The sequence below is a fragment of the Haliotis cracherodii genome, unplaced genomic scaffold (genome assembly GCF_022045235.1).
Source record: "Haliotis cracherodii isolate W230 unplaced genomic scaffold, xgHalCrac1.p SCAF_6, whole genome shotgun sequence".
Lineage (NCBI taxonomy): Eukaryota > Metazoa > Mollusca > Gastropoda > Lepetellida > Haliotidae > Haliotis > Haliotis cracherodii.
In genome coordinates, this window is record NW_027266319.1 from 3,915,654 (window position 1) to 3,928,777 (window position 13,124).

Consider the following 13,124-nt stretch of genomic DNA (forward strand, 5'->3'; position numbering starts at 1 on the left):
ATGCGAGGAGGTTTAGTGTTGAAGTGATTGAGTCATGATGACTTCAAAATGTTTCTTAACCTTCTTACGGGATATTGTTGTGTTTAGGGGTTAATAACGTAAGCGTTAAGTTCAAATAACATGACTTTTGATTGATCATTAATTGGCTGGTGCTTATAACGCGGAAAAGCATTATGAAGTTATTATGCAGTCATTATATGGTAAGTTTGATTCATATAATGAATGGTTTTGGGTAAATATTTTCGAATTCCGAATTTTGAATAAACCCGTTTCGAAACAAAATATGTATGTTTTGCTGTTTTCTATATTGATATATGTATCATACTTCTAGAGTACCATATAGAGTTTGTAGTATATTAATAATGCATATGAAATTAGCATACGGTCATATTATGTATGTAATATATGATAATGGTTGTATGATATACACTGTTTGAGAGTTAAATAATTTCTTAGGGCAGGACATGCTTACCCACTTCGCGAACACCTGGTGTCGTCATGTTTTTCATCTAATTTTCACAGCTATTTTGCCTTTTCCGCCCAGTAGAATCTTTTTCCTCTGATAATCGAGACTGGTTATTCTCTGGCGTTGACGTTTTATATTTACATATCATAATACAATGACGTGTCTATAATTCGACTCAAGTAGTGTATGATGACAGCAAGTGTCCCATGAATGATCTTTATTTCCTCCATTAATTTCGGAGAGTGATATACATTTGGAATCATGGTAACACAGCATATTTACAAGAACATTATGCAGAGAAATTGGCAATTCTGAATATTTACGTGTCTTGGTCCTGGTATTAGATATACTGTCTATAGATAGATCATTGATCGCAGATTCCAGGAACCTATGTCTCGTGATACAGAAGGTATGAATTCAGCCCAGCTGTCAAGGCTCATATCCTCTACAATAGGGGTTAAACCACCTAGCAATGTCACAAGTTTGACTTCGTCATCTGCACAGTCCTCAATACATATGTATTGTTCGAGGTTTAAAGTGTCAAATAGATGTTCATAGAGGGTGTTCCTTGCATCAGCTAAAGCTGTACAACATAGCAGTTGGTGCTTTATTGTGTCATCGCACTCGTCATCACACATTAAACACTGTCCAGCTGGTGTTATTGGTAGCGTTCCTAGCTTCACGAGTGCATGCATAGGTCTAGTTGATATGTTGTAGAAAATACACATATTCCACAGTCTATGAGGTTCAAGCTTACTGTGAATTTTAATAAATCTGTTTAATTCAGGGTGATCTCGCAGACTCGTGTGCCAATGAGCAGTTTCATGTTCTGTTATTTTAGTCTGTATGTTGAAGAAAGATACACATAATTTCTATATAGGTGATTAAGAACAGTAGTGCATGGATATATTTATCACATATTGTTAGTTGATACAATGATACGTTGTTGAGTATTTTCTTTAGTCTGATACGTAGTAAAATGTTCAAAAATATTTTTGATTCGGTAAAGGGGTACTAAATGTCCTTCCGTACACATTCTGATAAACTATTATGACAGTAAGACACAGGCACATATGACAAAGTTTTACAGTTCATAAACCAATAGCATACTTAACAAACACGCGTCTCCCTATAACGATATGAAGATGTATCTATATTGAATGCAGTGAATGTAGTGAATATAGAACTTTTACTTACATCTTAACAACTTGTATTTTATTTCTATATCTTTTATCTATATCTTAGCACTCTGGTGCTCTTAACCTGTATTTTACCTGATACTTTATGTACATTTAAGCACTTTAGTGCTCCTAACTGGTACTTTACTTTGGAACTAGTATCCAGTGGGCTATTTAGCCGGCCAGTACCTGCTCCACGTGTAAAATAGAAAATACATGAAACATCCATCTACTGTGTGACACTGAAATATTCTTCTTCTGCTTCTTCGTCTTCTTCTCTTTGTTGTTGTTCTTCTTCTTTTGATTTTCTTTTCCTTTTCCTTTCCTCCTTTTTGTCTTTTCTTCTTTCTTTTTGTTCTTTTTTTTAGTCTTCTTCTTTTTGTTCTTTCTTTTTCTCTTTTTTCTCTCTTTGTTATCGGCTTCTTCTTTTTCTTCTTCTTTTCGTTTTCTTCTTAACCAGTTATAGCTGAATTAAACAATAATCCTATTACCTGTTGTTTGGCTGGTCCCTTATACATCAGTTATTGAAGTACTGAAATACTCGGCATGAAGTTGTTGCGTAATTCAAATAAACAGTAAACATGAATAACGTTTTTGGGGATTTGTGTAAACAATCTCTATTAATTGATATAAAAAGCTAAAAATGGATATAGTTTTGTTTATAAAGGGAAATATACTAAATTAAGAAAGCGTTTCGCTCTTAAATGAGAAACAAAAAGAATGGAGATTCCCAGTCTTCGCCCATATGCGCTGAAACGAAATAAGTCGCAGGTTTTTGTCGTTTACAAGCATCAATTACAGCAGTTTTAGATGGTCTGTCTAGTGGGATGTCCAGCTGTTCTAAATACAGGTGCTCGATGTGGTCAGCTGAGCACGGACAACAGGGGGTGAGGGGCGACTCAATGTCGAGAGGTGGACACTTGGTAATGAGAGGTCCACTCTTCCCGATCAAGCATTCGTCTGCCACAGAATGAACGGTGTCTGAGACAACACACGCGGCATCGTCGGTGCAGAAGAGTGGTGCGCGTGTCTGTGTTAGTGCAACGCGTGGGTCTGTGTAATAACATGCATTTAGCTGTATATACATGCAAAATCTGCTTTGAAAACGTAAATTAAATTACGTTAATTACTTACATAGCAAACCAATCGATCTTAAACAAACCATCTGCATCATTATCATGACTGCTACTGCGTAAAAACGCAACTGCAATAGTCAGGAAAGTTTTACTTTTAAATATGTGTATCATCCTATTGAGCAAATATGTACCCTACACACCCCCTAAAAACACCCGCATATTGATGATTCTACCTCGTATCCCTATTTTCTCAATACCAATACAGTCAATATCCCTACAGAATGGTGGGTATTTATATATTTTTTTCAAATCTGTATATTGTCTTGCGAATCTAAAAGTACCCCTACCTCACAACCCCTTAATGCATTCTTATACCCCTGTACCTCGCACCCCTACCCACAACCCCCTAAATACACCCGTGTCCCCCGCTCTACATTCAGTGGTAGCAAATTTCTATATAAGATTATATAGATTCATCGATTGTGATGTGTCCATGTTAAGTAGCGAAGAAGCTCATCTCGCTTTGTCCTGTTGTCAGTTTAAAACAAACAGACATATTTCACCTGATGGGGTAAGTATATACTCCGAAAGGTTGTGTTCCTCATAATAAAGAAACTGACATTCTGTTCCTAATGTGTATCACTCCTAAATGCCATTCAAAGACTCGACAGATAGTCTCATCTTATGTATAGCAATGGTATAAACTGGTCAAACATATTCATATGTACATAGGACACTCTTGTAGGATTATTAGAGACTGTAGTATATACACTATAAAACCACACATTTCTTCACAATATGAAAGTAAAAGTATCTGTTTAAAATATGCTGGTATAAAATTCAAGGATTTAAGGGACTCGGTAAAACTTACATTCAATAATACATTAATGCCTGAGGGCGAGATAGCATGTCACGCAACGTTGAGACCAAGAGAGAGAGAGAAAAAAGTTGTGTATGTCAACTTCTTTATTATGAGAAGAGAAACACAGGCTTTTAATGCCACTAATAATCATTTATCTTTATTTTAAAATGGATATTCTTTTTAATATTGGACTGTGTACATTTTAGCTTCGGAGTATGAGCTTACTCCTTCAGGTAAACGAGTAAGCATATACTCCTAAATGTTTCGTTTCTCATAATAAAGAATTTGATATCCATTAATTCTCCTAATGTGCCTCACTTCTAATTGCCTTACAAACACTTGTTGTATATGTAGTCAAATAGTAGGATATCCATCTTTATTAATCCGTAAAACTAATTCTACGAGGGTTTAGCTTTGTAGAGGAATTGATGCATGTCATTGTGGAATCGTAAAGTCACGTGAACATGTTTTGATAATTACTGAGTGTGTTATAACGTGTTACCTAATATATCATCACATCCATTATGATGGCGTATAGCAAAAGCCGGATCTAGCTTGGATTTTATCAATACAGATTATGGGATTTAGGAGTTAATCCATTCATCAAAAGCTCGCTGATTAAATAAATACAAGTCAACAAGATCAAAGACCATCTGTTGTCAGATGATATGGGGTATTGTGATGATGTGGGTTTTGAGAGGATGGTAGTATTGAGAAGGCGCGGCTTTTCGGGGTATTGGTATTCAAATGAGGTGGGTATTGCGGGGGTGTAGTTATTGAGGAGGTTGGAGTATTGCGGGGGTATAGGTATTGAGGTGGGTATTGTGGGGTATGGGTATTAAAACCTTTTTTGTTTGCGTGACACCATCGTTACCCCCGCTCCCACTCAACCTCTTCTTAAAAAAATCACCATTCACCATTTTTATATGGTTCCTTGTAGAACGATTCAGTATATATGGACATCTGTTAATCTGGACCCTGTCAGTATGGAACCCGCAAACTTCCGTCTTGTTAATCTGAACCCTGTTATTCCAGATTCAATCCCCTTTTCTCAGGTACCTTTCCCTTTGTAAACCCATATAGACTGAATCCCGACAATCTGGGCTAAATAGTCCCAACCCTTAAGTAAGACCCCCGTGTGCCCGGAAACCTGCACTTACCGCACACAGCTTCCATTCACTACAACACAGCACATGTTTAATCAGTTAAACCTAATCAGAACCAAGAAAACGTACAACTTTATGGATAACAACTTCTGGTTTATTGCATATAGCGACGTTTCGATGTAGATTCTTACACCCTTATCAAGCTGGAGTGACAACAACCAACAAAATAGAGGCATATATATACACTTGGTTTTCGTCACTCCAGTTTGATAACGGTGTTAGAATCTACATAGAAACGTCGCTGTGTGTAATAAATAAGAAGTTATTATCCATAAAGATATACGTTTTATTATTGAATCAACACTTCTAGAATGCCAACGAAACAGCTAATAATTAGGACAGTTGTACAGAAGCAAGATCGTCGGGTTAAAATGGTTTCGTTTACACTGAAATTCCGATGTCCAGACAACACTTACAAACGTGCACCCTCACACCCGCCCCCTGTCCCCCCGACCCTCCTCAACACCCTGTTTACACCCGGAGTAACACGCTCGCGCACCCATCAGTGACCCAGCCCCCACCCCGGTGCATACAAGCCCCTCGACTGGGGCGATAACTGGCTCCCCGCCACTTGTCTCCATCCTCTGTGTTTATACAGCATTGTAACTCTCCTTTGTAAGTCCAGATATAATGTAATGCTCCGGCCTCCAACTGCCCTGTGAATGGCTTCAGTCAACAGTGAGGTGAAATTTGAAAAGACTTTAAATATTTGAAAATGTAAACCCATCTATCATTTGCACCGGTACTACAGAAAGTTTGATAAAATATTCTGTAACTTGTGTTATTCCTACACACTGTCATCATAAGACCCAGTATTCTCTATATCTCTTCTGTATACTATTATATTTTATAAAACAAGAATATTTTTATATTAAAAACAGCCCCAAAGAATATGAAATAGTTTAAATGAGAATATATAGTAAATATTAAATATGTATAGGAAAAACAAATAATTTGTGGAAACATTATTCATTGCGACAAAACAATTTCAATAATCATGGGAAATATTTGCCAAAAGCAGAGACCTTTGTGCGATTTAGATATTAATAAAACGACAAAATCCCTCCCACATTCATAAGAAATCTCCGCCAAAAGCAGAGTCGATTGCGCGATTCCGACTATATCACGAGCATGCTTCCACGAATCACTATCAAATACTGAGGACACCAGGTGTTCGTGAAATGGCGAGCGAACCCCGCCCCACCTCTGGTGCACGTCACAAACACATGCAGAGGCAAGTCAACCGCTCACCTGTATTGACAATTTGTATAGGTATAGCAACCTGTATTTACGTGTATGAAGTAAGTGATGTATCGTTGATGATATTTATATTTTACTATTGAAACAACTATTCTGTCCGTCCTGCGCGACCATTTAGACAAAATGTTTCTATTGGATCTAGGCTCTTGGATGTTCAAATAAATATAAATATTAAACGTCAACGCCAGAGAATAACCAGTCTCGATTATCCGTGGAAACAGATTTCATTGGACGTAAAAGGAATAGCGGTGAAATTTATATGAATGGATCATTGAAAATCAGTGATGACACCAGGTGTTCGCGAAAAGGTAAGCATGTTCTAATTCAAATAAAGCAATTAATGAAAAAAGCATCTACCTGAACATTGGTCCAGATCTTCTGTATCAGAATGCTGACAGATTGATAACACATTCTATTTCAACCAATGGATATCTTTGCTTGTCATACAAAGGTTCAAGTTGTTACTGTAGCGAACAGAATATGCATGGCCAACAATTAATGTCTGCCTTTGCGTACAAGCATAGCTCAGTGTCTGACCACACAAACACCAAGAGAGTTTTCTTATCAAAAGACCCAAATGACTTCCTTGTCTATGCATGGTCAGGGATGGAATGACCTGCTGCGACCCACGGTCATTAACCAAGGGCCTGCATTAAATGTAGGTCTAGTCTGACACAGACTTGTCGAGTTGTTGGTAGGGGCTATATCATCATGTGTGGTAAAGTTCTGGGCGAAGTGAAGAGGTTGTTTTTGTTTCAATGTCAACTGGAAAAGTCAACGTTATTGACAACAGCAACGTTGTTGTGATGTTTATATCCTACATGTGGATTATGTGTGTTGTGTATTCGTTGTCCAACATGGAGCCGTGGGAGGAATTCGGTACATTTTGTATTCAATCTGAAACACAGAAGGTTCATTTCTTTAAGGTTCATGTGCAGAATATTCGTTAAAGGATCATTTGGGAGTATTCATATATGAGGAAAATGATTCACAAGTGGTGATACAATCTCAGGACTACATATGTGGATACGTTTGATGTATCTAGAACCACCAATGCAACACAATGGATGATGATTATTATGATGAATACATTATGATGGTCATGGAACCATGCTGTCTGGACAGACACTAAATCTTCAGGATTCAAGTCAGATGCGATGGCCACTTTTACCATCGATATCTCAGACGTGCTCAATTGAAAGATACGGCGTTAAGATATTCATTTTTTATCGCATTTAGTCGATTTCCACAATTCAATCTCCCCCTTTGATCAATGGTAGCCTCATCAATATAGTTGTAAGGGGACAGGGATTCCGTGTTGACATAGTGAGAGTGCCTAGATTTGACATGGGAAACATTATGCTTGCTTTCCTGGAAGTTACAATATTTCCATTTGTAATATTCAATACCCGTCGCATCTGTGTAATATCAATGAAAAAGGGAGTAATCTACTCTATAAATTCAGCTGCAGCTAATATGTTTAAAACACTAAGAAAAAACAACACTTTTTAAATGATATTTGCATATCATAAAATAACAATGCACTTGTCTCATTTAAACATGTGACTTACTATTATGTAAAAACATTCTTTTATTTCGAAAACAGCTGGTCGTCACATGTGTAGTGTGCATGCTAATTGAGCGTGGGATAGTGTAAAAAACGGCACATAAATAAAGAACCAGTTGGTAAATTAGCAGCCAATGCCTGAATTGAACCCTGGGGTCAATGCTTCACGTATGACGCAACAGACCTGCTCATACTTGATAAAGTTTTCCTAACAACTTAATTCCCTGTCATGGACACAGTGTGAAGTAGAGTGAGGTGGAACTAATTTTATAATTGCTTAATCCCTTGATTGGTATATTTCATCAGGGCACTTGATCCAAGCGTATGTGGGGCCGTATGGTGACAATTGATGTTGCCTGGTGTTGCGAGATTTAACACTAAGTTCCAATAGGAGTTGAGACTCTTGGCAGGCGCTGAGTCTTTGTTTAGCGTGATACGGCCGCCGGGGTTCACTGCCGTCGAAGATGTCGGCGTGAAAGCGTTACTCTCCTTTCCTACCCGACATCGTCTTACTGGTTGTTACAGTATTGGACATACCAGGCGAAGAAGTCTCTGTCACTTACCGAGCAATCTAGCGTGATGGACCGGCGTAACGTCCTCTGTCAAATGCCCATTCAAACCCAAGCTTAACCTCGGGCCTAACTTTGTTGTTTTTGTATGATCTGTCCAGTATGTTGAGACAAGCAGTTCACTGGGCTTTTATAGTGGCAAAACTCAATCTGTGTTTCGCTTGCCAAGGCGATTGGTGGTTAAAATAACGAGAGGACCGCGGTATTGTCTAGCGAGAGTGTATAGCGATACCAGTGACTGACTGATTCAAGACAGGCCGACCGACCTTAGAGGGCGGATACCCCGTACACAGGGACTATATCTTGCATTATAAACGGCAGGAGACGGACAAGATAGCACCGTTAAGGAGGATATATACCCGCTCCCATCTCACAACATAAATATAGCACTGCGCCACCTTATTCCAATATTTTCGCACGGGAAATATTTTTTTCTCTTATTTTCCCCACGAACTGTTGGAAGTGAGGTGTCACCGGAATGTTCCAAACCAAATTGAATGTGTTTCTGACAAGATTGGGAAACGTGAGTGATATTAATCCCTGCGTTGTTGCGTTTCGTCAATGGCGTTAATATGGCCGCGTCCACCTCGCTGTATGTCACACGCCTTTTGACAATCTTTGCTGTCGTCTCCGTCGCCAATGTCGGATCAACTTGGTGGTAAGATATTTTTCATTTTCTTTCTTCACCTCATCCATGTCGTCTCGGCGCTGTGGCGAGCGTGCTCGCTTGCTCCATCATGTAGGGGACGACAGGTTAATCTTATAAATGACATGTCGTTATCTGATAACGAGGAGACCGCTTTACCGGCACTTAACATCAGTTTCCTGAGCCGTCCTAGTATACATAGTTTCTAATATATGTTTGTTTTTTCATCCTATGAAACTACTGTTTTACATTTGTACAAATTGTGTTTCGATGTAAAAGCTTTTTTACCTTTCATTTTGATATTTTTTAACAGCAAGATTATAAAAAAATATAATTGACAATATGTTTATATACTATTATCGTGACTGTGGTGTTATTGGTCTTCTACGACATTATGCTATTACGTAAATATCTGCACATGCACATATACATATTTCATAATTGTGTATGTAGAAGTGTCATGTTTTTTACATCAAAGACATTAATCATGCTGAAAAGATGTAAACATATATTTTAAGTGTTAAATGTAATAACTGACACAAGACATATATTTTAAGTGTTAATTGTAATAACTGACACTTTTTAAAACGGATTAACTGGATGTAATATGTGTACGAATGGACGTTCATTTCTCTGTTGATGTAAACACTTATCGAATTTGGCATCGTCTAAGCGTCGCTAGAAGCATGTGAATATACACACGTGAAGCAAGTCCTGTAACACGTGGTGAGGGCTAGGTACCGTCAGGAAGGGATTGTTGTCCACACCGAGGAATGCAGCCAACCAGCTGCTAGACAAAACTTGACAACCAGGAGGCTGCAAATTAAAACTTTGATATTTTAGATAAAAAAATAATACCGATGAACTGTAAATGCATATATTATATCTGTAATTAAATTGTATAATCGCTATTATTTCGTGATTAATTACGCGATACCTTAACATGAACCTCTGTCTTTAGCCTATTATGTTACTATAAACGCAGTTGAGTGTTTCACAAGATATGACTGTGGAATTGTAGTTTATATTGATTATGTATATATTCTTTTTTGTTCGTTTCTTGTATGGTGACCAGACATTTAAACCTAAGATTCTATGATAACAGTTTTAAAAGTTACACTGCTCTTGTTTTGTTGGTTTAATTGTGCAGAATACACATTGTGATTTCTAACAGTTTTCTTAGTGTCGGATTGTCTTTGTAATACGGGCATATAATGGTTACTTATTTGAAGAATATGAACATTTAGATAGTACTATTTAATTAACTAATATTGTTCCGTTATGATCTTTCTAAGAAATATACAGGAGGGTGTTTGAAAATATTTACGAGAATGTTCTATCACTGGTTCATAAAAAAATGAATTAGAATATTATCTTCATTGGGGGTTTCATTGAATAAAGGTTTTGCTGAATAAGTTGAGTCAAATATGCGACAAAATACATTTGCATAATCATAAGAAATTTCGACTCAAAGCAAAGTCCGTTATACGATTCCGACTCTATCATAAGCATGTGTTTATGAACCTCAGTCAAATAGTGATGACACCAGGTGTTCGCAAGACATTGAAAAACCTCAATCACCTAACATCGCAAAAGAAAATTATTATTGATATTTTAAAGTCATCAATATATGTATATGAAAATATAACAAATAGGTGTGATAAATCTGACCTTATTGCATGAAAGAACTATTTTAAATTATTGTAAAACACAAACGTCCATGTGACTATCTAAATGGTATCAAAAGAATTATATACATTCCAGCACGGTATGCCGGAATATAGACACTGTGATATGTCATCTTAAGGACTGTGATGTTGCTTGTTCTAACTAAGTAGAATTTATCTCCCCGTGCGAACGAAGTTCTCCCAAAGAAGGGTTGTTTTTTACAACGTGGCGCGGGTGACATGTTGGCCCCACTGCGCTGACACACTGATGTACACTACATAGTCGAGACGTCAAAACTCCACTGTAGCAGAGTAGACGTTTACATCATTATTAGGATATCACTCACGAAGTTATCTTCACAACTTTCACCAGTTTCGATTTGGAGACTGGGAATTATTTTATCTTTAAAATGCAACGCCTTACAGGTAATTTATCTTTAACAAACTTGGATATATATATATTCATTTTTATTTTCATATTTGTTTAATGAACGTTTTATGTTTTGAAAAAGCCTTTTTCAAACATGAACTTATTTTAATCCCGGAGTTAAAATAATCGATTCGGTGTTATAATGAAATAGTTTACCTCCTAAAATAATACCTATTATTTATTGGTATTATCAGGTTTTTATATAAAACGCTTTTTAATTTATAACATTAAATTTATCCACTTTTGAAAATTGTTTAGTAATAAAATATACCGTAAAATGTATTCCTAAATTGCATTATTCCTTTCCAGGTGATACTGAAATCATTATGTTTTAGCAAATGCTTCTTTGGTAGAGGAAAGTGTAGTATTTGTTTTAAGAACTTTTTTCTCATATAAATCTAACAACAATAATACTCTGTTTAATTATTACAAAGCAATATTTCCTATATGACACAACTTCAACTTTTGTGTTGGGATGAATGTTCGAAGAATAACAGTTGAACAGTAGCATTAAGTAACATGTTGTGCAAGAGCATCATAGCATTTGTACCTGGTTGCAAAGATACGGATTTTCTTCTTGTACTGGAAAATACAAAAATGGCAATAAAACTGGATATACATACATGTACACCATCTGAAGGTTGCATTCGAAATTTAGGCATTTAGATTAGTAGAGGTAGATATTAAATAAGTATAACAATTCATACACCAAGCGTTTCATCATTTTTACTGTTTTGTATAAAATCCTCAATTATAAAATATATCATAAAGTGGAGGCAAGTCATTTTGAACATGAGAGAATCGATGTTTTTTTTTAAAATAACGATTCCGTCAGGAGAAGTTCGTGACATTCAAAAACGAATATCACATAGCCCGAGAAACCAGAGACAAGCGAGCTGAATAATAAATAAAGAGAGATATTTGATAATCTAGTCATGTAATACCATGCATTTGCTGATTGTCGCCATTATTCGATTAGCACATCTGATTTATTCATAGATTCCCTCAGTCAAAGCTATTCATGGTAATGTATGTTCAATCGGTCCCTTTAAATATTTACATCCTTAGAACAATTGGAATTTCAGGGTTATAGCTATGTCTTAAAACTCTTTGTAGAAATAATGAAGTGATACAGGAAAATATATCACCGAAAATATATTCATCATTTTGCCATACTTCTGTATATCGGTGTTAGTTTCGTGATGGGCAAAGAGACCGCTTATCCTCATTACCGAGGATATCCGGAAATAATTTAAATTTGAAGTAAAAAATGAATCGTATTATTCATAAGACTTGTCCCGGTCTGTATTTTCAGCAGTTGGAACTTCTCAAGTTCACAAACCTGGTGTTTTTTCACATAATTGTACGATCCCTGTAGTAGATTTCAACGCGTGTAATTAAAGGTTTACACGCCGAACTTCTAAACTTACACAAGGTTGTGACGTTTCCAATTTTCTTGTCTGGTGCGGATTTGAGGATAAATCACAGTGGTTCACTCCGTGATATGTGAGTCGTTTGCAGTCTTGATTGATTACCGCCGTACTTCAAAGGTTTCTGATTAAACTTTAATGGTTACTAATATCCCAGAGAGCAGAATTGCATTAAATATAGATAGTTTGGCCTCCACGCTGTCCACACCAGAGTCAGGTCTGTGGCGGTAATACTTTGTGGAGGGATAGCAATTGGAGCTTTATTAACAGACAGACATATAGCTTATAGATAGATTTATTAAATAAGATGGGTTTTACTTTGTGCGTTCCGTGACCTGTAGGAATTTTACTTTCCTTGTTATTCAATATGGTACGCTTTCTCACAATTATTCCATTCAATGAATGTGTTAACTTCATGTTTTTGTACCTAAATGTATTCAACTCAAAATAGTTTTTCATATGACTATAGTCAATCACTCAAGGCATTAATGTCATATGACTATAGTTAATCTGTCAAGGCATTTCTTTTCATATAATAGTTAATCTGTGAAGGCATATTTTTCTTATAACTATAGTTACTCAATGAATGTGTTAACTTCATTCTCCTGTGTTATCGTACCTAAATGTATTCAACTCAAAATTGTTTTTCATTGACTATAGTTAACTCGAGGCATTTATGTCATATGACCATAGTTACTCTCTCATGACAATTTTCATATGAGTATAGTTAATCTGTCATGACATTATTTTACATGACTTTATTTACTCTCTCATGACATTTCTTCATACGACTATAGTTAATCTGTC

The 13,124-nt window shown here is 36.5% G+C and overlaps 1 protein-coding gene across 3 annotated transcripts in view; it reads left to right on the forward strand.

Annotated features, from left to right (window-relative positions):
* LOC139445054 (protein Wnt-2b-like) overlaps positions 1 to 13,124 on the forward strand; it is a 71,394-nt gene that overhangs the window by 35,154 nt on the left and 23,116 nt on the right. The window contains exon 1 of one of the 3 annotated variants that reach the window (XM_071226121.1): positions 7,987 to 8,802. The exons of 1 other annotated variant lie outside the window; for it this stretch is intronic. In XM_071226121.1, coding sequence (XP_071082222.1) covers positions 8,717 to 8,802 — 86 coding nt within the window. In that variant the 5' untranslated portion in view covers positions 7,987 to 8,716. Of the gene's footprint in view, positions 1 to 7,986; positions 8,803 to 13,124 lie in introns of those variants that run through there. One more of the 3 variants, XM_071226122.1, reaches the window with a different exon arrangement.